This window comes from Oryzias latipes, chromosome 15 (assembly GCF_002234675.1).
Source record: "Oryzias latipes chromosome 15, ASM223467v1".
In the NCBI taxonomy this organism is placed as follows: Eukaryota; Metazoa; Chordata; class Actinopteri; order Beloniformes; family Adrianichthyidae; genus Oryzias; species Oryzias latipes.
The window spans coordinates 23,420,179-23,445,704 of record NC_019873.2 but is presented as its reverse complement, the minus strand read 5'-3'; the positions used below and the strand labels follow the sequence as shown (position 1 = coordinate 23,445,704).

Below are 25,526 nucleotides of genomic sequence, written 5' to 3'. Positions count from 1 at the left end.
GGGCAGGGCAAAGTCAGATGGTTTTCCTCAGAAACTATTATGTGTTGAATCACAGTGAGGGGGCGTGCTGTTCACTCCCACTGCTTCCTTCTTACTGGGAAGTGACTGTCAAGCTTACCGTATGGAGGGAGTGTATGAAAAACAGAGGAGGGGAGGATGATGGGTGATGTGGAAAGGTGGCTGTATTTAAACTTCTCTGCTCTGAGGGTCAGACACTCTGCTTCATCCTTCCTTGGAATTTGGAGGGAAAAAGAGAATGAGAAAACTTTGGGGAGGATCGGAGCTAAACTGGACAAGAGGAAAACGCTTGGAGCATTTTATATGGAGGGTTTTGTCGGGTAAATCTAGGATTTTTGAAAACAAAAGGTAGGTTTTGGTAAAAATGTCAATGGACATTTTGTTTATTTTTCAATATAGCTCTGCTGAGAGAAAAGTGACTTCCACATTATATGAATATGAACTTTATGGAGCAGCTTGGCCCCTGAAGAAGAGGATTTTTATTCTGTGTAAACTTAAAGATGTCTTGTAAAGTAATAGGTAGGAGAACCGGTTGTTTCCCACTCCAACTGCCAGAAAGATATGAGTTTCCTGAATGTGTTTAGGTGTGGCCTCGCTCAGAAAATTCTCTGCACATTTTGTACACAATTAGAATCTAAAAAGCCACATAAAGAAAAGAAGGCAGTCAGTGAAATAACACTGACAATGTATCTCACTGTACTGCCAGAGGTAACATTGACTCCAGACCTTGAACAAGGTGCTTTTCTTTCCAGCGATGAGAGTGAGCTGCACAGGTCAGTTAATGTCAAACTTTGGTTCAAAAATGCCCTAACCGATCTTTTTCCTGCAATAGTGTTTCTCTGTATCATTTCCTGGAAGTGTGCGGTCATAACAGATGAGTAATTTCATCCCTTGGTCAGAACACAATCGCCCTGATCTGATTCGGCGCTCATATATGAGCTTGTTAGACTATCGTGTTAGTGGTTGTAAAGCATTTCCAAGAATACTGCTGCTTCTAACATGATCAGCTCTTTCAGCAAACCCTAGAACCTTGTGTGAGTTTTACCCATGCACGCTCCTGTCTGCTTCCTACTTTTCTTTTTATTTGAAACTTTAAGAAATATACCTTTTTCACATTTCCAAGCAAAAACGTACTAATGTTTTATTTTTTTAAAGTACACCACAAGAAGAGATTGAGATGAATATCAGCCTCTGTTAAACTTAGTCAGCACATACTTAGCCGTTGCTCAATCTTTAAGTGAAAGAAGCAGAGTTGACGTTATCACATCATCATCTTCTGAGGAAGTGCAGATGAATGACTTAGCTACATCATGAAATCACATCACTTACTTTAAATTATCCTGACTTAAGAATCTTGGTGGTTTTTGTGTTGTCTTGTATCTATTCTTTAATGCAAAAATGTGTAAAAACGTTGATGCTCGAGTCAAACAACTTTGCTGTTCGAGGATCAACTCCTGAAGGCGGTTTACGAGAAGTGCTCTACTATGAGAACTGAATTCCATAGATGGTAGCTTTTCTAGGTGTCATCTATGGGCTCAGTTCTTTTGGCATGGTACTGGTTTGTCGAGCATGCCGCAAAGCAACAGACCACGTGCATGTAAAGCCAAGAGTTCTTGTGCAATGAACATTTGTGGATGGTTTTATTATGATTGTATGTTATACATCTGTTTGAAATGCAAATGAATTTCTTTCAGATTATACACTTCAACTAATGTAATTAAAAAGAATAAATAAAAGATGGATGTTGTTTATTTTATATTCTAATAAAATATTTGAAACTATCTTTGTCAATAAGTTATTTTAAATTTTTTTGCTGTTTGTTGAAAGTACCAGCTTATCTCATCCGCATCTCTGTGTTTCCTCAAAAGCTGGATCCATTGTAATGGTGGCCAGCAACAATTTTAAAACAAACCTTTAAACCATTTTGTGTTTGATTTTTCTCAATGAAAAGAACATAAATTAATTGGGCGTTATCAAAATGTCATCAAAAATCAAAATTGTATAGTATTGATGCTTACAAAACCCAGAAATAACCCCTAATCGGCAAATAGAATTGTTCTATCTGGAAAAGTTGTGACGCTTCCACCCAGATCTCTTTAAAATTTGATCTGGAAAGCAAAATATTGATTGAGACATAATGAAAGCAGAAGCTTTTAATTAAGAGATTATTGTGCATGAAAGCAGTTGTGTCATTGTTTTGCAATGAACCATGTTCGATCTTGAAACTACAGTTGACACATCAGTTTATTTAAGGAATTTCTTCCTGAATCACATAACACTGTCCCACTGTAAGATCAAAACAGATACCACTGACAGGTTGCACAGCGAGGTTTGGAATTCTTATCTTTACTCATGTCCCACGCAGAAACCAATTTCTCTCTTGTTGAAAGACGTTTCCCCTCAGTTTCACCCACACCTGATCTCACACAAAATGATCAAAAAACAGATTTGACTACAATTTACACAGCTGTTCATCTGCAACGTTCTGTGTGATTAAAGAACAAATCTTAATACCAAAGGAATTTATGACAGGCAGGTGGGGATGTTTTGTGTTTTTATAATAATTTTGATAATCCGTACATCTTTTAAACCCCCCTTTTGGGGTTAGACGGTTGCTGAAGCCTTGATGGACAAAGGTTAAGTATGCGCTGGGCAGGTTGCCATTCTGTCACACACACTTAAGGGGCAATTTAGACATTTCAATTAACCTATGAAGCACATTTTTAGACAGTACGGTAAGAAGAAGTTGGAGTTCCCAGAGAAGACCTGGAAAAGCCCCATAGCTGGGATTTGAAGCAGAGCCTTCATGATGTGAGACAAGAGTGCTGACCACTACACCAGCGTGCAGCCCAATTTTGACATATCCTTCTATGGTGGGGTTATATTTTATTATTTCACTTTCATGCTCATTCGGAGCAGAAGGAAAGGTTATCCCTCATCCTCAGTGTCTCCAATTTGAGCACATTCAGAAACAGTGTGTGTATTACTCCCCACAGCAAAAAAAAAAAAAAACATTTTTATTGATTTTGTCTAGTTGTTTTAGGGTTAATTCATTCACACAAAAAAAAATCCAAAGCTCCCTACTTGGATTCTTGGCGCCTTTTGTGTTGATTTACATTAAATGTCATCACTCTTTTGAAATTTGTTCTGTTTTATAATAAAAGAATAATATAATAGCTGCCATGAGGTCATAATTATTTAAGACCAATTTTAGATACAAAAAAAAATAATATGGAGGCCATCAGGTATATATTTTGTATATCTGTTTTGCTGTTGGAGTACATTTCCCTATGAGTAAAAACCTAATGAAACATCAATCCGTCCGCATAAGCACTGGCCTCTACTATAGTTGCATCATATAGGTTAATTGAAAACTATAATAATAAAAATGACAACAATAATTTTTTGACCACAGTTTTTTTAAGTCCGACACAGCGGCTCAAAAAGCTCCACTCCTATTGGTGGATAGAAGCGTCGATCTGTGACGTCATCCTCCCTGGCCAACCAGCTGTTTGGTGTTTTTTTTTTTTTTACCCCTTGTGGACAATGAGCAACAGGCCCCTGAGTTTAGCACAACGAGGAGAGTTCACTGTTACACAACGCCTTGCTTTTGAGAGATTTCTTTATTTTAGTGTCCTGAAAAGTAACTGAATTTGTTTATCTTTATTTTTTCGTCTTACAAAGATAATTCTGGATTGTTTGAGGCCGTGGTATGGACGAGATACGGCCTGTTAGCGGTGCGCCAGCCCACGGGCTGGTACCACTGTTTCCTCCGGGGCTGCAGGCTATCTATGGGGAATGTCGGCGACTTTATCCCGACCAAGCCAACCCGCTGCAAGTTACTGCCATTGTAAAATATTGGTATGTAACAAACCATTATTTTTAATCTGACAAAAATCTTTATAAGAGACTTTTTTGTGTGTGTTCTTCATGAAGCGATAGCTAGCATTAGCAGAGAAAAAGTTTAGCCTAGCTAAACAACTTAGCTAACATTTGGGAGATTTCTTCAAACAAAGGATGTTATTTTGATGGAATTCGGAATTTTAGCACCAAGTTTTATTGTTAAATAAAGCACAAAAAAGTGTAAATAATAACACTAAAATCTTTTCATCTCTCAGTCAGTTTAGGTACACATGACAGGTTTTGGAATAAACGTAGTTTTTTGACGCATCATGTATTGATCTTAATGGAAAACTTGCTTTTAATAAATGAAATGTTGTCTATACATTAGGCTTGGTGGGCCAGACCCGCTAGACTACATCAGCATGTACAGAAACATGGGCCGTCCTGCTCAGGACGTTCAGGAGCATTGGCACTATGTGAGCTTTGGCCTGAGTGACTTATATGGCGATAATCGTGTTCACGAGTAAGTTTTTGCAAATTTATTGACATGCTATTAAAATCATGATTAATCCAAATGTTGATATGGTACTGCACCCCCCCCCCCCCCCCCCCATAGTTAGCCATATGTTTTGATCTGTATATATCAATGCAGAGATTACCAAGGCAAGCCCTGCTGTTTATAAAAACATACACAAATTTACGTTTTTCAGATTTACAGGGGCAGATGGACCTAGTGGGTTTGGCTTTGAGCTCACCTTTAGGCTCAAAAGAGAGGTCGGAGAGACTGCACCTCCCACATGGCCAGCTGAACTCATGCAAGGATTGGCACGATATGTCTTCCAGTCAGGTAAAAATCGCAATCTGGTGCTCCTTCAATGTCCACATGCATTCAGATGATGCTGAAACATACATTCTCATGGATGGATAACAATTTTGAAAGTTTGATGGACTCCTGTTCTTGATGTACATTAAAATCCATAAAACCGTTTGTGAAACTGGTTGCTGCTAGTACGGCGTTTAAGTATTTAGCTCTGTTATTCGTTTTAACTATACATCCATTTAATTTAGGAACGTTGATTACTTTTTAAGGCAATTCTTTTCTTGGCATATGGTCTTCCAGTTGAAATCAATTTTTTTATTTATTGAGAACTGTTTTTTTTTATTATTCTATTTCAAAGATAAAAAAGATAGAGTTTTGTGGCTCCTGTAAACATCAAGAGTTGAAATGCTATGTTATCAGGTTTCTAGTTTTCTTCTGAGCCTGGATCAGAAAAATGTGGCTGAGTTGGGGTAGACACAAAGGAGGGGAAGCCGTTTACTCTAGGCTCTCATTTCCAGCTGGGGTCAGTTTGGATGTGGGTGGGCTCCTAAACAGAATGATTGCTGATTTTTCTGACCATCCTCCCCTTTGCTTCTCTTCTGAGTCCAGATAGGGAGCTTGTTGCCACCCAAGCAGATGCATTCACTCAGATGGATGAAGGCCATTTATTTAGTTTTTCTTGTTGTTTTCTTCTGATTTTCTACTCATCCTTTTTGTTATGTCATTTTTTGGGGTTCTTATTGCCTTGATTTTGTTATTCTTATATTTCTGTGCAGTGATACAGTAAAGTAAAGGAATGAGGAATGAGTTTGAAAACACAGACCCAGATGTACTAGACTTGATCTCATGACAGTCTTAACTTCCAACCGCATTGGTTGAACTAAAAAATAAAAAACTGCCTCTCTACAGAAAACACCTTTTGTAGTGGTGACCATGTTTCATGGCACAGTCCACTTGATAACAGTGAATCTCGGATCCAGCATATGCTGCTCACAGAAGACCCGCAGATGCAGCCAATCCAGACTCCGTTCGGCACAGTGAGCTTCCTTCAGGTGAATCCAAATTCCCTTCAGCTACAGAGTTCATAAGAATATATAGATATTTCTTTAGTTTTTGTTTGTTAACCACACTTTAATATGTTAGGTCGACCGGGTTTGTATATAATAAATATAGATTGGCATATTATTTTTCTGTGATTATCACAAAAAAAGGGATTTAAAAATGTATTTGTCAGTATCACAGTTTTGGTTTTTGCATTTAATTCTGTTAATTAAACATTCACTTTGAAGGTTCTTGTGTAACAAAGAAGGAAAAAACTGTTACAAAAACACTCCAATGACTGTTTCTACTGTCACGCTTCGTATTGTTTCTTTGCCTCGCTCACTTGTGTTTTTCTGGCTCATCTTTTTGGTTCATCATATGTGGATTGTTTGAATCTGAAATTCTGAGGTTTTCATTCTAGCGCCGCTGCTAAACTGTTAACCTTTTGTTTCTTTTACTTAAGTCAAAATGTCATATGAACATCAGAGAAATAAAACTTTCTTTTCAAACTGCATTTAAGGAACAGGAACAAAAAAATAGCTTTTTTTTTTACATGTTTCCAACTCTATTCAAATGTCTTATCTACACTCATCTGTTTTTAAAGGTCATACTCAGCATTATTCGTGTAAATAGCTAAAAGATTATCCTATATATATGCATTAACTATAAACAGTGCAAAATACCAATAACTGGTTCTGGTGGGTTTCCTTTTCATCAGATTGTGGGTGTTTGCACAGAGGAGCTGCAGGCGGCCCAACAGTGGAACGGCCAGGGCATCCTGGAGCTGATGCGTGGAATCTGCATGTTAGTAGAACAGAGTTTCGTTTGCTTTTTTGGTGTCCTCATTCTGTTCCTACAGAAAGAAAGAGGCTCTGTGATCTTTTCACTCCCTCAACAGTGTGATGCTTTTCAATACTCATTTCAAAATGGATTCTTTTAGCATCAGCCCACCTGATGGTTTCTCTGTTTCTGTTTGAAAGGTTATTACAGCGAATTTGTGCTTTGGTTTTCCTTTAGGTCATTTAGATTTGATTCATTATTTTTCCAAAGTTGCAAGCATAATTAAAAAAAAATCAAATATTATATACAATAAATATTGATAGATGTGATGCAGAAGTCTCCTTATTTATAGGAAAACATATATTTGAAATGTTTTTTGGTGTGTGCTGCAAAATCTCTCATAGGTTAAAATGTATATGTTTTTGTAAAGTCCCTTGTTTTCTGAATGACGAAAAGAATTTAGTGAACAGAATATTTTAAAATAATTTTTTAGACAGTCAGACCATGACAGGCTAAATGTTAAGGTGTTTAAAAAGAAAACTGAAATCTGTGTTTTAGCTAATGTGCATCCACTTTGACTAAGTAGCAATCATCTTTGATTTCCGCTAAGATTTGACTTAAATGTAAAAAATAACTTTTTTGGTCAGTTCTTTTATGTCAGAAACAAGTCTGCTGGGATTTATTAAGCTTTTGTATTAGTTTAGGTATAATCTGTGTGCCTAAATTTGTTAATTAAAGTTTTAAGGGGATTCCCTGGGTGTAGTAATTGAGAAATGCAGTTCTAATTCATCTATACATGCCTTTTTCAACCTGAGGTTAATGTTGATGCTCCCTCTGTGTGCAGAGCTGGTGGCCCTTGGCTTATCACAGACATGAGGAGGGGAGAAACCATTTTTGAGATCGATCCACACCTACAAGTAAGGTTTTATTTAGCATCACGTGGAATGTGAAGCTCTTATTTGACATATTAGTATGAATCTAGTTTAGATGAACTGAAATACATGACAATAGCTTTAAAAATCTTAAAATGATTAGGGATTCCTGCTCATCTTTTTATTTGATCCTTGCACATTTGATTGTTGACTGGTTTTTATTCTATTTATTTTTCTGTATACCATGTATATTGACAATAAAGGCTTTCTATCTTATTCGTAGAAATTTACAGTAAATATATTAGACAGAAGTTTAGCATTGGAGGCTTTTAAATCCAACCAGTTGGAAATTGTATTATTTTTAAGTTGACATTCTTTTTCCTTGTATTCCTAAAAATGTTAACTTTTGTATATTTGTCTATATAAATGTAAATGATTGTGGGTTTTCTATGGCTTTTCTAAGCAGGAGAGAGTGGACCAGGGCATCGAGACCGAGGGCTCGAACCTGAGCGGTGTCAGTGCCAAATGTGTGTGGGACGATCTGAGTCAGCCGCCAGAGGATGAGGAGGACAGCAGATCCATCTGCTTAGGATCCCAACCGCGGAGGCTGTCAAACAAAGGTAAAGCCCCGCCCCACATAGAGGTAAAACTGTTTCTGCCTCAGAAGAAGACGTTTTCAGCGTTTTTTGATATGTTTAAAAACAGACACGGAGCAAATCAGAGAGACATTAAGAAAAGGACTGGAGTTTAACAGCAAGGCAGCACTACCGCCCATCAGCAGCCAGAAGCAGAGTCACGAGAGGGCGCAGTGAGTGATCCTCCCACACTAACACCAGCTCAGCACAGGCTCTGCAGGACGTTCACTGCAGTAACCCCAGCCGACCCTGACATCTGAACTGTTATCAACATTGTTTTGAAGAAAAGGGCGTATTTTATGTTGGTTTGCTGAGGATTTGTTTTCTTCTCCTTGGAAGTTGGATTCACTTAAAGAGGTGTAACGTATCTAGAAGTTTGTTATTGCACGTTAGAAGAAATGCCGTTTAACTGGATGATGGGTGTTTTTGTTGTTTTTGCAGGATGAGCTCATCAAAGAGGGTCTTTACCTTTCTGTTCTGTGTTGCAGGAGTCGGAAGGACAGTTTGGAGAGTGAGAGCTCATCCGCCATTGTTCCCCATGAACTGGTGCGGACGCGGCAACTGGAGAGCGTCCACCTGAAATTCAACCAAGAGTCGGGCACTCTGCTGCCCCTCTGCTTGAGGTACGGCTCCACGTTTGATCTCCAACAGAGGTGCACTTTAGGAGCTGCTCCGAGCACATATCAAACCTCCACTTGCAGGAACCCGTATGCTGCAAAAGTGCAAAAATACAAGTTTTGACTTGTGTCCTTTAAGTCGGTTAAAAGCATTTGTCGTGGAAAAAGCTAGATGTTGAAGGCAGAGCTGTGGCAGTGATGCATGTTCTTTTACTACGTTAGATGAAACTTGACCCTTTAAAGTGTTTTGATCAGTTTTTAATATTAATTTTTGGCTCATAAACAATGAAAGGAGGTTTTCTCATTTTATGTTATGTATAAAGCTATTTGGTTAAAAAGGGGCCTTTTTCAGTGCTATTTTAGTCATTTATGGCTCCGGTGATCAGCCAGCTGAGCAGAATAAACCCGGTTTGTGGTTTTATCGGCAAATAGACCGTGTTATGAGACTTGATCTTGCGAAACTTTTGGAGAAAACACGTTTGGTTTGTGTTCACATTGGAATTTATGTTGTTGATCCAATAAATAATGGCCACACTGTTTCTTGTGGTGTGTTCCTAATCAGGGACATACTGTGACTTAATTCGTGAGCTGACATTCACAGGCATCAGCTATCACAAACCTGTAATGTCAAGTAGACGGGCCTATGGTCTTCTCGCTCTCACAGAACGTCTCTAACAAACGTTTCTGGTGACTCTGTCTGTACATGCATTTAACAACAATTCCTTTTTATTTTTTGGAACTCTGTTGTCCTTCATTTAATGAGGTCAACAGGGTTTTATAACAGAGAACAATGTCAAAATACTTTTTAAAGACGTGTCACACATAACTCAGTCGAAGGAGAGAAATCCCTCCCTTTTTTCCACATGTAGATTTATTGACAGACCTATGTGTCATAGTATTTATGGGGTAAAGTAACTGACTGTATAGAAGAAGTGGACTGAGTGAGCCCATCCCCCTTGTACTCCACGCACGAAGTGCCCTTTGGCTCCAAGAAGCCAAAATTCCATAGACTTCTATTGGGAAATAAACAGCTATTCTTCAGTCATTCTGATGCTCTGATACCATTTGCTCTGATACACCTGTGGACCCTAAATCACCATTTGATCCACGGACAAATTTAAGCAGAGAAAAGCTTGTTTACAGCAGGAGTTCTTGTTATTTATGATATGACTGAAAAAGCAGGAGAAGCAGAACCAGTTTAGAGGATTCTATAAACTGTGTTCTGCTTCTTTGATCACCTGCCAGGCAGGTAAAGGTTACGTCTTTGTTTATTTCAAAGGAAAAAACATTATTTTTAATTGTTCCACATTTTAGAACAAGAAGGGCTGTTGTAAACGAGGAAAATGTGTTTTATCACAGATTAATATTTATAATTATTCACTAATATGCAGATTTTTTTATATCGTACAAGAAAAATTAAAGCGTCGACTCATGCAGGTCTTTATTGATTTTTATTTTACTCTCACCGTTGAGTGTTTTTGCTATTGTAGCTCTTGATGTGTTGTATTTCTTTCATCCAGGGGCCGCTTGCTTCACGGGAGACATTTCACTTACAAAAGCATCAACGGAGACACGGCGATCACGTTTGTATCGACGGGAGTCGAAGGGGCTTTCGCGACGGAAGAGCATCCCTATGCGGCTCAGGGCCCCTGGCTTCAGGTAAACGCAGATAACATTCTTGCGTGGCGCCGCCGTTTGCGTTCGTTTGTTTGACTTCCTGTTTGTCGTCACTAGATTTTATTGACTGAAGAGTTTGTCGATCAGATGCTAGGGGATTTACAGGAGCTCAACAGCCGGGAGGAGGTATGCAAGTTTCTAAGCTCTCACTTTTCATTTGTGTTTCCTTGAACGCAGCTTCTTTTCATTCGTGTTCTTTCTTCTTCTTTTAGACAAAGTTACCTAGGGAGTACAGTTGGCCAGAGAAGAAGCTGAAGATCTCTGTCCTACCAGACTCTGTGTTTGATAATCCGCTACAATGAGAAACTGACTGTAGGAATGGAAAAACCTCCAGTAAATGTTCACGTCAATGCAAACGATCACCTCCAGAGGAGCTGCTGCTCCCACAGAGGACAGCCACAGACTGCATTTCTCCCAAAGATGATCCCGGGGATCAGCTAAACACTTCTGTTACAGCCTCGCCATTTAGGTTAAATGCCTTTTAAGATTATCAACCCAGTTTCAAACCAGCCTATCCAGATGGTCGACCTGTGAGAAACTACCTTTAGGGGCAAACGACAAGCCTTCCTTCTAACAGTGAACTCAGAATATGCATTGCATCTACAGTTCAGTGTGTCTACAGCATTAAAGTCTGAAAATCACCTCTATTTATTCCAGTGGCCTTAAAACAGTAAATATCACAAAGTGAATCCTATCATTAGTGTTTTTATTTTTGTTTTTTTCTTAGTAAATGCAAATGCTGGACATTTCTCTGTTTTGATACCAAAGTTTGAACAATGGCCTTGTTTTCTATCCATCACTGTCTGTCTCACTTGTTGAAAAATTCAGAAGCAATAAACTGAGACCTTTATTATTATTATCATCAAATGGTTTCCATTAGATTTTTGGAAGATGCTGCTGGTGAAACTCATCGCTTACCACAGGTCCTCTAATTGCTTTTTTTCTTCTTTTTTTTATTATACAGTTTTTAATAAACCTACGTTGACATTTAGGTGGTTAGGCGACATAGCGTTGAATCAAGGCCTCTCTAGTCACTATTTGTTGCATTCCACTTAAACTCCTAACATGAAATGCCTTTAATTGCAGTGTTTTTCTGCAAAAATGTACTCCTATGATGCAGTGGCATAGCTTTTTGTTCATGCCTTTTTTTTTTTTTATTTGGAATGAAAAATGTAAAGGTTAGACTTTGTGATTAAAAAAAATATTAAATTTATGGCAGAACTGACATTTAAATGTTTAAGTGCATTAAAGAGTGTAGTTATTACACAAATAAAAGATGAGTTTGGAACTTCTTTCTTTTTCAAAAGAGAACTGAACCTAATAAATACTAATACATGGTTCTTGCATCTTTTGAAGTTGTCATGCTGTTCACATGGACTTTTTGACAACACATGGGAAAATTAACAGTAAATCAGTCGAAAGTGCCTAACAGTCATTGACGATGAAATCAATAATTAAACATACAGGGGGATAATGTATGTCTCTGCCTACATACATTATTGCACTAAAAGGTCACTTGTGTGCTAAAGTTTTATACAGCCTCTACAACAAATAATGTAAATATTAAAAATCTAAAATATTTTTAAAATTCACAATAAAATATGAGGGAAATCTGTTTTTTGATCTGATTTCTCAGAATCAAATTAACTATGTCCTACATCAGATAGCACTGTTTATAAAACCCTCTGAATAATCTGATAACACCAGAAATCCGATAATGATCAGAGTTTTGGTGCGCATGTCAGACTCAACCGACTTGTTTTCTCAGCTGTCTTGTATTTATGGTAGCCCAAAAACACACAGTTTTTATTTCAAAAGTGACAACAGCAGAACGAAAGTTTTAACAAACATGTATTACTTGTGAGCTGTTTTAATCAGAAGTCGTAAGATATATTTTTCACCGAGCCAGGCGTGGGCCCCTGAAGGCCTCATCTGCACTGCGAAGGCGTCGGTAAAGCGGCGCTGCGACGTTTGGGTCCACTGGTCTTGCTCGTTCCATCCGATAGAGCTTGCTGTGGTCGCTGCCTCCCTCGCCTGGCTCCTCTCGACTCCTCCCCGTCTGTGTATCAACTCTGACGGGTCACGTTACTGGAGGAAGGGGGGTGTTTTAGTCGTTGTGGAGACACTGCGCTCCCTTCCGACGACTCACTATCTGCCTTTACTTACTGTCAAATATTACTCGGAGACTTTACGGGAAAGTGGAACGAACTCGTCAACCGAACGGGAATCGGAGAAAATCCCGGTGTCGGGAGGTACGTCACGCGGACGGCTGTAATCCAAGCGGAGGAGCTGGATCTCATCGCGGGCTGAATGACAAGCTGCGCGGCGTTAAAGGTGCACCGGAGTCTGCCGACGGACGACATGGGAGATAAATAGTTGGTACGGTTGCGTTTTGACATATTATTTTCATATTTATTTCACCTAAAACATAAAATCTGTCTTTTTCTTATTTAGGATTCACATTTTCAAAGTTGTGTGCCCCCCTCCCTTATTTTTTCTTAAATATTCAAATCAGAAAGTAAATTTTTATGACATAAAAGTTCATTTAATTTAAATGGCATACCAGTTTGTTTGTCCTGTTGTGTACTTTTTATGTACTTTAGTTCTTTTCTTTAGTTTTGTCCCCCCCCCCCTTATTTTTTTTTAATTTTTTGATTTGATTTGAAATGGTTTATTTCAAGCAATCAAATAGGAGTAATACACAAAAACAATGCAATCATCAGTTATACATTCATACAATAACTAATCAAACTTAGAATAATTAGTTTTGTCCTCCCCCCTCATTTTTTTAAAATAAAGCTTTTCATTTTTTGAATTGAATCTCTTATGTAGACTGTTGCTGCTTTTCAGCTGCACACCCTCAGCTCGGATTTCTCTGAAGTCATGGATGAGAGCTGGAAAAACTGCTTCGAAGAGGAGCTTCTTTGTCCCATCTGCCTGAATGTTTTCGATGAGCCAATCCAGCTGCCATGCAAGCACAACTTCTGCAAGGGTTGCATATCTGAGGCATGGGCCAAAGACAGCGCAGCCGTCCGCTGTCCAGAATGCAACCACGACTACGACCAGAAGCCCACCCTGGAGAAGAACTTCAAGCTTGCCAACATTGTGAAGCGATTCAATGCTCTTAACAGCGACAAGGTCCCCCCGGTGCTGCACTGCGTCCTCTGCAGACGAGGCCCCCCGCTGCCTGTCAGGAAAGTGTGTCTGCGCTGCAAGGAGCCCTGCTGCCAGACTCACATCCAAACCCACCTGCAGCAGCCGTGCACGGCACCAGGACACCTGCTGGTGGACGCGGAGGAGCTGAGCGCCTGGACCTGTCCCAGTCATGAGGAGTACAGGCTGCTGCACTGTGAGGAGGAGCAGGTGGCTCTGTGTCCGTTCTGCTGCCTCTCCCACTGCACGAACCAAAGACACACAGTGCGTGATGTGGATACACAGCGCGTGCAAATGCAGGTAAAGAAAGCCACGGTCCGACACGCCAGTCGCAACAGCATCTGATGGATGGTCCATTCAGGTTTGCGTCCTTAGCTTTTACTCTGATGGTAAAGAGGTGGACAGGTGAAAGTCCTCGCTCTGGTTGTATGACGCATCGCACACAGCTCTTAACCTTGATCCTGTCGCCCAACACACACATGGCCACGCCTTTCCATTAGTTGTGGCGTGCCCTCGGGAAAGTGCTGTGATTCAGCCTGCACCCACTGGAAGTGATCTATCTTGGTATACCCAAATAAAAAGGAAGTGCGCCTTAGAAGCTGGTAAGATCAACATTTAGAGAAATGTCAGGATCACAGGGAGACATGCCAGAACCAAAAATAAGAAGTTCATGGCTCCATTACCAGATTTTCAGGAGTGAAAATCGCACCGGAGTATAAGTCGCAGGACCCAAAAAATGCACAGTAAAGAAGAAAAAAAAACGATATATAGGTCGCTCCTGATTATAAGTCACACTTTAGGGAGATAAGCGCAACTCTTCTTAACAAATCTGCCAAGCCCGGCGTAACGCTGCCTTCACATAGAAGACGGTTCATGCGTCAATTTTGCATCCGCTGCCATCCATCCAAAAATGTGTTCATTAACCAGAGGTGTATGGAAGACGCTACTGTCGAGTTTTTACCCCCATTGTTACATGAAAGCGTTGACTGCACATCTTAGTTACAATGCACGCAAGACACGGTGACTCAGTGACATTGAGAGATCAGTTTAATTTATTTTTGAACAGCTCCAACAAGGACATTATTAAAGACGTCTCCATGTCTTGAGTTCAGAAGATCCCTCAGTCTTCCTTTTTTTTTTTTCCGGCAATCTTTTGCTTCTGCTGCAGGAGCTGCATCTGAATGCCGGTGCTTTCAGCGGTACTTCCATGACTGTAACCCAGTTTGATCACTTACTGTCGCGCATCGAAATAAAAACTGGAGCAATGCCTTGATTACTGCTCTTAAATATATAAGAATACATAAGACCAATATTTATTTTTTAAAGCCCGTATATCATGCAAAATCCACTTTTTGAGCTTGAAAGCGTGTTATATATTCAATCCTCACAAAAGTGATTATTCCTCTCACTGTTGAGGATTCCTTTTGAGTATTCCTCTGAAGATGAGTATTCATCTTTGCAAAAGTTTGGATGTTGTTTGTTTTTCGTGGGGCAAAACACAGACTCGCTGCCGAGGCTGGATCTATGTTGACGTCATGAAATGGGCGGTACCCACAAGGAGAGAAAGGCGGAGCCTCAGAGATAGTCATCTTCCAAGTAGTAACTACAAAAATAACTAATATTTCATTAAAAAATGGTTCTTTAGTGTGCCTATTATGAGCTCATATATATATGGATATAGTTGACTCTGAAAGGCTTAAGAAAAGTGTGATAAAGGACCTTTAAAAATCACATATAAGTCGTTCCTAAGTATAAGTCGCACCACTGACCAAACTACACAAATAAAACACGATCTATACACTGAAAATTACAGCATATATATTCCTGACTTTCTGTCTTCTCTGTCTAGAGGAAAGCTTTGCTTTGATCATCTGCTTTGTTACTGTCTGCTTGATATTTTTTGCCATGGCTGCAAAGGTTTCAGGCATGCTGCAGACCAAATCTGAAAACTTCTGAAGAAGTTTAAAGTCTTCAGTTGCAAACTGTTGCCCTGGTTTTAGAGCTATTACTGGGACAAAAAGATGCCTGTTCAGCCCTTTCCAAAGCTGCTCACGCTACACACTCGCCCGTCTTTGTGCTCTTTCACAACTCCTCAGGAAGAAGAAGTCCTGGTTCTTCCCTGATCAGAACTGTCCCTGCCTGTTTCCTCACACCCCGCTTAGACTGTAATTTGCCAGTGCTTGGTCATCTATTGAAGGAGTTTTTCATCCTGACGGTGCTGAGGCCTATTTTGGTGAAAGCGTTTGAAATTCCCCTGGCATCATCTGTGCTGCGTTCAGGATAAACAGAGATGGGAAAACTGTCATAGCTACAGCGGGTTCGTGTCTCTGGTTGGCTTTTTTTTTTTTAACTGAAGTCCTCATAGCTGCGCTGGTAATTTAAAGATGCGAAAAGACGAGTCGTTTATTAATAATGTTGTCCCTGGGACAAGTGGAGGAGGTGGCCTCCCACGCAGCCTCACCTAGGTTCCTTTTAGGCATCTCAGCAGGAAAGCGTTGCCACCGGAGGCTCTGCTGTTTGCATTTTTCTCCTATCTGGGCTGGAGTGAGTCAGTTCCCCAGAATGCTGAGGGCAGTCCATTGACATCAGAAATGGGGAATAGTTGTCAAGTGATTGTGAAAGAGGCTCTCTGTTCATTGAGCCCCGGGCTCCTCATTTAAACATGAGCTTCCTGGCAACCTGCGGGTGCATGAGTGTCTAAATGGGACAGCGCTGATGCTGATCATTGGTGGATTTAAGCTGGATAAAGGTAGGCTTTCATGCTGCTCCTGCCCCTTGATGCTGTTTCGAACACACAATGAGACAGAAGAGGAATCAGAGGGGAGGAGAGCTGAACAAAACGAGGAAGACGTGGTTCACAATGTAGAGCCACTGGAATATATGAACCTTCAGCTCATATATGGACAACATAACGGGAACACAGTTGATCTGTTTTTAAAACGCTGGATGAGTCAGATATGAGCTTTCAGAGTTGAGTCAGCTCCTGCAGGTGTAGTCAGGTAGCACAAAGGGGCGTGTTCAGCTGAAGCGTAAACAGGCTTGGGGTGTGGGACAGGTGTGGGGATGTTTTTCTGACAGTTTGGACCTGGTCGTGAAAGTGTGACATGCAACCGTCCAAAGCCTCTTACATGTAAACTAATTTGTAGTGTGGGTTCATTGACCGTTTAAGAGAACTGCACTGAGTGGCCCCTCCCCTCTCGCGTTCCAAACAGGAAGTACCTACCGGCTCCAAGATTCCAAAATCCCGTAGACTTCTACTGAGAAAAAAACATCTATTACTCAGTTTTTTTTTTTGTAGTGAAAATTAGTCATGTAATAAACCGGCCAATCAGATGCCTCAATAAAAGTATGTGGTCTCACGTCGAACGGTCGAAATGTTTGATTGATAGATTCTATGTAGCCCGTCTTAAATGTAAGGGTTCCAACAAGCTCCTTCCTGATTGGCAAGAGTGGTTGCCATGGTAATGTTGACTCAGACCGATTAGGACCAACAACGGCTGAGTGGCTCCAAGATTGTGGCATCCGTATCACAAATAAATAAGTAAATAAATGCCAACTTAATCAACTTAAGTCGTTGGAGCCAGAAGTAAACCAATTTTCTATGAATGATGTCATACTCACTTGTTCGAGTTCCCATTTACAGTCAATGGTGTGAACAGACTGTATGTTTCTCTCACATTTTCTACCAGAATGTGAAAGTGTAACTCAGCCAACTCTGGAAAAGCTTCTCAAATTTGAACTAGTTTTGGTGTGTCACACCCATTGACTGTAAATAAGTACTGGAGCGAGTGAGTGTGACATCATCACCCAAAGAAAATGACTTGGAGGGAGGCGGAGTCTGTCAATCCACTTTGTACACAGTCAATGGTTATAACAGAAATATAAGTGAATGCCCTAAATCAAAACTTTACATATAAAGTACTCTTCATACATAGGTTACACAAAGTGCTATGCATAAAAAAGCTTTTTTTTTTTACTTAAAAACCAAACGCAAAACAAAGACGTAATCAAAAAACAAACAAACAGTAAAACACACACATTTCCCACAGCTATATACTTTTATGTCAACTTGAATTCTCCTTTAGGATTCAAGTATAAAATGCCTTTGATTAAAGGTTTTGAGATTGCTTTTAGTTATCTGTCCTTGTCCATGTCAACCCTCCTAGAGAGAAGTTTATAATTATGTGGAAATAACTGTTAGCATTTATATTTTTATGGAAAAACTAGATCTCTTGGCTTTATGAAACACAAGAAGGGTCCAAACTTCACCGTTCCTTAAAGCCTTTACGCACTTCCTTTTTAAATCTAGGATACTTCAAGTTATGAGCAAATGTGAAAAATCCGGACTGATTCCCGGACGTCAACATTTCTGCCCCTACTTTTAGTCAAAATAAACATTGTAAATAGAGCAGATTGAGCCCCTCCCAGAAGTTGTGGCACTCGTGGAGGTTTTAGCCCTCAGAGGTTTCATCCAGGTCTGTGACCATAATTGACTTTTAAGGGCTGTGGCCTCTTCACAGTCATGCTTATGTGACGTAAATTACAACGCTCCATACTGCTCACATCCCGGCAGAAAAGTCTGTAGCCCCTCTTTCATTTTTTGCACATTTATCAGACTTCAATGTTAAAAATAATACAAAAAACAATAAATAAAGAATAATAACACTTGTTTTATTAATGATCCAGTGTGAAGTTATATTCCCCTCCTTCAAACTGCAAAATCTTAAATGAGCTGTGCTTAGTCAGATTTATTAGTCTGCTGCCACGCCCGCGCCTGCTGACTGCCAGGCCTGTCAAATCGCCAAATCACTTCGATAATAAAACTGCCTGACAAAGTAATGTAACACATTCAGATTAAATCTAAAGCAGCTCAAAAACCGAGAATAAAGCCACATCCTTGAGATGCATCAGTTTGAGGTTTTGTGAATCCAGAAAACCACAAACTAAGATGTTTTGCACAAATGGAGACTTGGAACAGTGATGGACTATTTTCCAGGAGCAACCAAAAGGACGCCAAAGCTAGAAGGTCCTATAAACAAGTCAGGAACTCTGTGCTTAACTCGGATCAGTTCCGTGTTGAATCATCTGACAAAAATGTCACATGTGGGAGAATTTCATAAGAAAGACTGCAAATCCAGAAAAATAAAACATGTTTTCTATGTTGTAACTTCTTGATTTTCGTCGCATTATGTCACTAGGACACAATCTCAGAAAAATTAGTGAAGCACGGTGGAGGTACTATAATGATTTGGAGCCAGTTTCTGTTTTATTGGATAAGCCACCCTAACTGATGGAGCCATGAAGTCTGTGTTTCACCTGAAAATTCATAAGGAATATTTGTGATCCATCATTTTCACACTCAAAAGCATTTGGGTTCTCCAGAAAGTGACGATGCAAAACCAACAAGCATTACCACCCCTGAATGTGCAAAACATGGAATAATGAAGATTTTTGGAGCGGCCCATCTTAAAAGTTTGAAGACGCTGTGGCCAGTCAGAAAGAGGCTGAACTGGAAACCAGTCCAGTGTCACAATTAGAACCATTTTTTTAAAGAAAAACTGGAGAATCTTCACCTCTTTTCCAGGAACCTCTTAGTTGCATTTGCTGCTGTCAAGTGTGGCACAACCACTCACTAAAGGGAGCAATCGGCTATTTCCACAGCCCAAGCAGGTTTGAACTGCTTTTTTACTTTGTAAATAAAATAGACTTCGAAATTAACAGTATTCTTTTCCTAATATTGATTATGTTTGTGTGATAATATATATTGTTAAATGATTTAAATAATTTCCGTGTGACAATTTTTTTTTAAACGTCCAGTCGACACAAAATCACAATAATTATCAGTCTTTGGCTTCCTTTTAGAAATTCAATAAAAAAAACATTAAAATATTTACAAAATAAGCATTTCTGTTGTTAAAAGACACTGAAAAGAAACCAAAATAATCAAAATATTTACTTCATGGGAGTTCAATGGATTAGGAATCATAAAAAAACAGAATCAGAAAAATGTTAAAGAAAAGATCATGTTGAAACTTCTCTACACAGCAAAAACCATTAAGAACGTTTTTCTCATATGTCTAATGTTTAGACAAAAAAGAAGCAACTACTGGAAGGAAATCTTAGTTTTGTAGAACAAGATGGTTATGACAGTACCCCGTCTTCCATGGTGAAGCATGGGGGTGGATCCATTATAGTATGGGCTTGACGTTTCAATCAGATTTAATTACCACAATTTCAAATCCACAGTGAATTAGCTGGAGGTGGGAAGATTTGTCGTTCTCCTTAAGTCCCTCTCTGGATGTCAAAATTCTTTCGAATCTCAACAAAAATTACACTTCAAGAAAGAAACAGCTTTTTTGTCTGAAAAACATATTTTAGCACATTGATTTATTATTTAGTCAAGACTTCAGATGTTTTAAAAATATCTTCCATCCCTCAATGATTAGAAGTTAACTACAGGAAGGATGGAGTGCAAAGCATTCTAGTCTGTCTGTGTTCTTTGGCTGAAAAACCCTCTTTCTTTTTCTTATTACCTACAAGTTTCATCTCTTTTCTCCTTTTTTGTCTTCTCGCCTTCCCTCTGTCTCTTCTCGGTGTGAACAAGCAGCGTCTTTGCTCTGTTTTTTTTTTGTTTTTTTCCAGACGCCAGGCGAGTAAAGAGCCTGACGCTGTGCACACAGACATGACAATCAGTCACTGACACCGAGGCCTGTGCAAACAATGGAGAGCAACGTATGTGGCAAAATGAGAGGGCCTGTGAAACACCCCCACTTTGTGCTCCCTCGCAGCACATTTAATATATAAATGCATACATGCAAGGCTTTGTTGCCATGGTAGCGGAGTTTCTGTTATTGGGGCACAGGCAGAATCAGTTCATTAAAGAGCTTACCTGCCCTCTGCTTGTTAGAGTTGCCTCTTTGCCTGCAGCTGCACACTAATGTCCGTGTTTTAGTGTAAATGTTGAAAAATGATGTTTACTTCATTCAAAGGACTTTTGGCTCTTCTATTTTATTTATCTTTTTAAAAAAGGGCCTAGAGGCTGGTGTTGACATCCCACTTTATGCTGTTTCTGACAAACAGGGTTTGCAGAGAGGAATTGGAGCGTTTGCCCTTATTCGTGCCCTCCAAACGGATGATAGCATTCACCTGCTGCCGTTCCCTCTAATCAGAGTTGAGGGGGAAGTTGAGGGCAGAAAATCAACGTTTAAGGTTGTGCTAATATTGCATTCCTGTGTTTTAGCGTCTTGTCTTCTTTGCACAGGCCATGCTAATGAGGCAACAAGACCGGCTGGAGGGTCGTGTGCAGAACATCGATGAGCAGCTCAACAAGCTGGAGTCAGACAAGACACTGATGAAGGTAAAGTGCAACTTGTGCGTCGACCGTCAATGCCTTGACCTCCTGCGTGCTTTCATTATAACCGCTGCAATGAAATAACCCTTTTGTGCTTTGGGTAGTGGCAAACAACGTCTCTGGCTCTGACTGGCTCCAGCATCAGTACAGAAAACATATTCAGAAATGATTTGTCAGGGGCAGTTTTGAGTAACACACAAAATACATTGGTTTAGAAAGCAGTAACTGAACATTTCATTCCAAAACCCTGTTCTGAGGCACAGCTTCCTATTTTTTGTCATGATATACAGTCAACATTTCTGTGTGGTGAAATCGTGGGTTTCAGGAAGACGCTGTTTCTCCGCAGGACGCTGTGTCTGAGCTGAAGGATCGTGTCAGAGCTCAGTATCGGAGGATGCAGGCACTGCTGGAGGCAAACCAGGAGGAGACCATGCAGATGCTGGAGAGCACTTACATGATGTATGTGAGGAAAAACTCCCAGCAGTCTTTGCAGCTCAACGAGAAGAGGCAAGAAGCAGAAAAACTCCTGAGCTCCGTGCAAACTGTGTTCCAGAGAGTAGAGAGTGTGAACTTCATGAAGGTACAACTCTCCTCTTCTGTCTCCAGCCCTCTAACACTCACCTACATTTGAACAAATGCTGTAAAGGGTTGTTTCCAAGATATGCAAACAGATTTACCGTCTTTTTCAGAACACAAAACCGTACCAGCTGCTGATGGACAGGTCAGTTTGTCTTCATACTTGCCTCTTTTTGAAGTAAATAACTTTAAAAAGAAAATTATTTTTATCTTTTGAATTATCTAGTAAAAAATAAACATTATTTTAGCTCATAACCAAGTACCTATAGATTTAATAAACAATTGGTATCCAAGGACAAGTAGGTTACAATCAAAAATGTGATGCCTTTTTGAGTAAGCCCATCTTACCAGTACAGAACTTTAAAGTCCCACTCTGATTATTTTTGGATCTATCTTAAAAGCATTCCCAGTGGTCTTTTAATCATGATTATGCCTATTACCTGTGTCGTTTTCATGGACATTGTTTCTGCAGAGCAGCAGGAGTTTATCCAAAATTTCCCTCTTAGTTGTGGGTGGGACCATTGACATGAATCATCCCTGCCGCCCTTCCCCTCACTGCTGCAGATCAGAGCAGGGAGCTTCTGCCCCCAGTGAATTTTCAATGTCAACAACATGTTTTTTTTTTTTCTTTTCGTTTTTTTTCAAACTGCATTTATTGGGTCTGCTCCTGATTCACAGCGATTTGAATTAAGAAATACTTAAAAAATGCAATTTGGAGAGAATTTCCTCCATCATGAGAACAATGCCACATAGCATGTTAAAAACACAGAAAACACCATTTTCATCAGAGTGGGTCTTTGCTAATTGAACTTCATATTTTCTGTACATTTTGGATGTTGGTCTTCCTGGCAGCATTGGTGTATGGAGGGTTTCAGTTTAATCTGAATATAAGTATTGCTGTTTTTCAGGTCAAACACACACCTCAGTGCTGCGGTCCCTTCAGTCCGAGTGGGCCAGCTCAACTCCCATCATTTTCTGTCGGACCTGTCTACACGAGAGAAGAACTTGCGAAAAATGCTAGAAGGTAAAAGAGAAATATGGAGTGTAAGCAAAATGCAATGTAAACTTTCAGATATTGAATTATTCATGGGACAGAATGTGGTCAGCATTAACTGTCATCTCTTGATGCCACTCCCCCACCCTCCCCCAGAACCGTTCAATGAAGCGTCCATTCTCGAGCTCGTCCAGTCTCTCGGCACCTCCGCTGGCTCTCAGCTGGGGATGAGTTCTGGACTACAGAAAAGGAAATACAGCATGGCCTTTCTGGAGAGCAGCACCCAAAACTCCACCTCCCAAGATCCTCCACCTTTGCTCTACAATGGCAAGAAGTCCTTTCTGTCCGACCAGAGCCATCAAATTTCCTCCATGTATTCTTCAGAGGTCCTCCCCCAGAATCCTCACGGTGGCCCGGGCCACAGTCACCTCCTTGAGACCTCTGCCCATCATATGATGGGATTGGGGTCCAGTTCCAGCCACCACTCAGGGAACTTATTTCCAGCCTCCCACTTCGCCAGTGGAGCTTCGTCGCAACAAGCCATGTACGAGGGGAGGAAAGTGCTCATGTGCACGCTGAACAACTGCTGCTGCTCCCGAGCGCCCGCCGCCCGCGCCCATCCTCCATACCCGGCCTCAGACTCGTTCCCCTCCGTGACCTCTCAGGAGTTCCCCCCACTTCCTTCAAGCCAAACACTGCAGCATTTTCCCATGAGGGGGCTGGTGGAAGCCCCACAGGGTGCCAGGCACCCCGACTTCTACGGGCTGTACGGCCAGTCTTCAACCAAGCATTACGGAACCAAGTGACAGTTTCCACACAGCCTTTCTGTCCCTTTCATTTTGACTCAGAAATGATCACTTTCCTAGAGGCTTTTATGACAGAACTATTTTTGACATTTGTTTTGACACCCACCTCTGCAAACCACAGTAGCACGTCAATCACAGTCACACTCGTAAAGCCTTGTATTTATTTTCTGTTGCAACTGGAAGTGCTCCTATAAGTACTTTAGTCTGTAAAAGGAGAGAAGAGTGTTTTTTTATCATGAGTCCCGGCATGTGCCTAAAAAAGACTGTTAACACACTGAGTGTATTTGCAATTTCCGAGCTCGTGATTATTTCCTGTTTGTGGCTCAAGGCATGCAGGGAGTCTCTCTGTGCACTCAGAGCCCATGTGGCTTTAGAAAAAAAAAACAGAAAAACACTGGACTCCAAATGCCTGTCTGGTTTTTCATGCTTTTTTGATAGAAGATTGTGAATAAACCAAAATCTGTAAAGGGTTGACTAAATAAAACAAGCAACACAAATAAAGTTGACTGTATTTTCTTTTGTTTAACACAAGTTGGTTTTTGTACTTTATAAACTTTCCTTGTAGCCCTAAAAAGACCAAGAGCAACCTAACTCTGCAAAAACGCGCCTCCAAAAATTCTTAACATTTCAAAATTTTCTTGAAAATGTGAGAAAAATATTATTACCAAGAGTTCTTATTTTAAAATCCCACTCCATTTATCCTTTGATCTATTTTCAAAGAGTTCCTAGTGGCCTTTTATTAACAATTATGACGTTTTTAGTCAAAATCAAAAAATCTTTTTCGTTTTTTTAAGACACAGTTTCTGCAGAGCGGCAGGGATTTATCAGAAATTTCCCTCCTAGTTGTGCCTGGGACTGTTTCTCCCCTTCCCATTATCCATCTGTGCACACACACTAGCCTACATCCATTCACAACCCAACCTAACATCACTGATACAACAATAGTGGCGAGCAATATCGCAGATATCCAGCCATACAGTTTTGAGCTGGATGCCATCTCAGATGAGGGGGAAAAAAGCGATATGTAGCGCTTTCTTAGCTTGCTCTGACCTACAGAAGATTTGTTCGACTCATGGAGCCCAGAGTGTGTGGATAGAAGACGCAACACAGGGATAAAGCAATCAATTGACTGTATTTAAAAAAAGAAAACAACAAAACAATAATTTGAGACAGTGGAGAAAGGAGTGTCCAGGGATCCACAAGGATATTTTTCAGTCTTTGGTGTTCAAAGTTCCTTTTTCCTTTGGGTATGGCGTCTTTTGCGAAGTTCCTTTTTCCTAGGTTTGTAAATCAAGTTTTTCATTGAGAGTTCGTGGGTAGCTCGCCATGCACCATTCCTATATGGTGCAGATCAAAAAGTTCTTCCCATAAGGATAGAAGTGGGGGTGGAAAAAAAAAACCTGACCGAAGAGTAGTTAGTTCAAGGTGTGGTTGTTCGAAGAACTAGTCCAGTAAGATGTTACAGAGTTTTGTTTCAAGTTTAGATAGCCGACAGCTATAGGAGATGCAGCCAGCCACAGCAGATCAGCAACAGCCAGAGCATGGATGACAGGAAGTGGCTATGTGACCCGGATGTTAATATAGGGAACTGGCCCCACCAAAATAAGAGCGCTCAGGTGTTTCTAATCTGGTAATGCAAGTGGGGCACTGATCCGGGTTACACGCTCCCCCCCTTGTTCACATGTACGTCCCTGTACATGGTTTGTCTTGTGAAATTTCCCCGTCGTCCTGAAGGGCGAATAAAAATGCAGAGCTCAAACCTTGCAGAAGTGTTTGGATGCTTTTCAGAAGTGGTTTCCCAGGATGTGCATATTGAAGTCGATCTGGTTGGGTTCTGGTCCGTAGTGTCCGCCTGAGAGTTGGCTGTTCAGGACTGAGAGGTTCGGACACAGATGGTGAGGGGGGTTCGGCATGGGGTTCGAGTTGAGGTATGGGATCCACAGTCTGTGTAATGGCATCTGGTATCCCAACAGGGTCAATTGGTTCTGATTGAGGCTCTGGTTTCATAATTTCCACAGCCAGTGGTTCTTCTTTGGGTTCTGTCACTTCCTCTTCTGTGTTGGTCGGTACAATTGATTCAGGTGACAGTGCGGCAACAGCAGGTATTGAGACAGCGGGTGACTCGACAGCTTTTAAGTTTTCAGCAGGTAAGGTTGTTTCTGGTGGCTCAACCCCGACATCTGGTTGCTGGATGGCAGGTGTGTCTAGAGTTGTGGAGCTTACTGGTTCAGATGAGACTTGAATGTACACATCATCGTCCGGAAGGTCTTCCTCGATGGTAGGTGTAGGTGCAGATACAGAGGGTGTTCTGGTACGCTGCTTGGGGAGTTTCTCTTGAGGTGA

At 40.6% G+C, this 25,526-nt stretch overlaps 2 protein-coding genes and 1 non-coding gene across 4 annotated transcripts; all 3 read left to right on the top strand.

Annotated features, from left to right (window-relative positions):
* The first annotated feature begins 1,481 nt into the window (after positions 1–1,481).
* On the top strand, positions 1,482–1,587 carry mir146a (microRNA 146a). The gene has a single exon (NR_107178.1). It is a non-coding gene; the product is annotated as a microRNA 146a (primary transcript).
* Positions 1,588–3,549: 1,962 nt separating this feature from the next.
* Positions 3,550–11,583, top strand: sufu (SUFU negative regulator of hedgehog signaling). 2 transcript variants are annotated; one of them, XM_004077396.4, is made up of 12 exons: positions 3,550–3,879; positions 4,250–4,384; positions 4,572–4,708; positions 5,591–5,733; positions 6,441–6,526; positions 7,347–7,419; positions 7,841–7,994; positions 8,080–8,182; positions 8,498–8,632; positions 10,147–10,285; positions 10,361–10,429; positions 10,516–11,583. In XM_004077396.4, exons 1-12 carry the CDS (start codon positions 3,731–3,733, stop codon positions 10,603–10,605), a joined length of 1,413 nt encoding a protein of 470 aa, XP_004077444.1. In that variant the 5' UTR covers positions 3,550–3,730; the 3' UTR covers positions 10,606–11,583. The 2 variants fall into 2 exon arrangements, with proteins under 2 accessions (XP_004077444.1, XP_011482786.1); XM_011484484.3 differs by having other exon boundaries at positions 7,838–7,994.
* A 697-nt stretch (positions 11,584–12,280) lies between these two features.
* LOC101163515 (probable E3 ubiquitin-protein ligase TRIM8) lies at positions 12,281–23,699 on the top strand. Its single transcript, XM_004077395.4, has 7 exons — positions 12,281–12,682; positions 13,154–13,756; positions 20,718–20,813; positions 21,154–21,387; positions 21,497–21,528; positions 22,292–22,407; positions 22,534–23,699. The coding sequence occupies exons 2-7, from the start codon at positions 13,187–13,189 to the stop codon at positions 23,181–23,183; spliced, it is 1,698 nt and encodes a 565-aa protein (XP_004077443.1). The 5' UTR covers positions 12,281–12,682; positions 13,154–13,186; the 3' UTR covers positions 23,184–23,699.
* Positions 23,700–25,526: the final 1,827 nt, after the last annotated feature.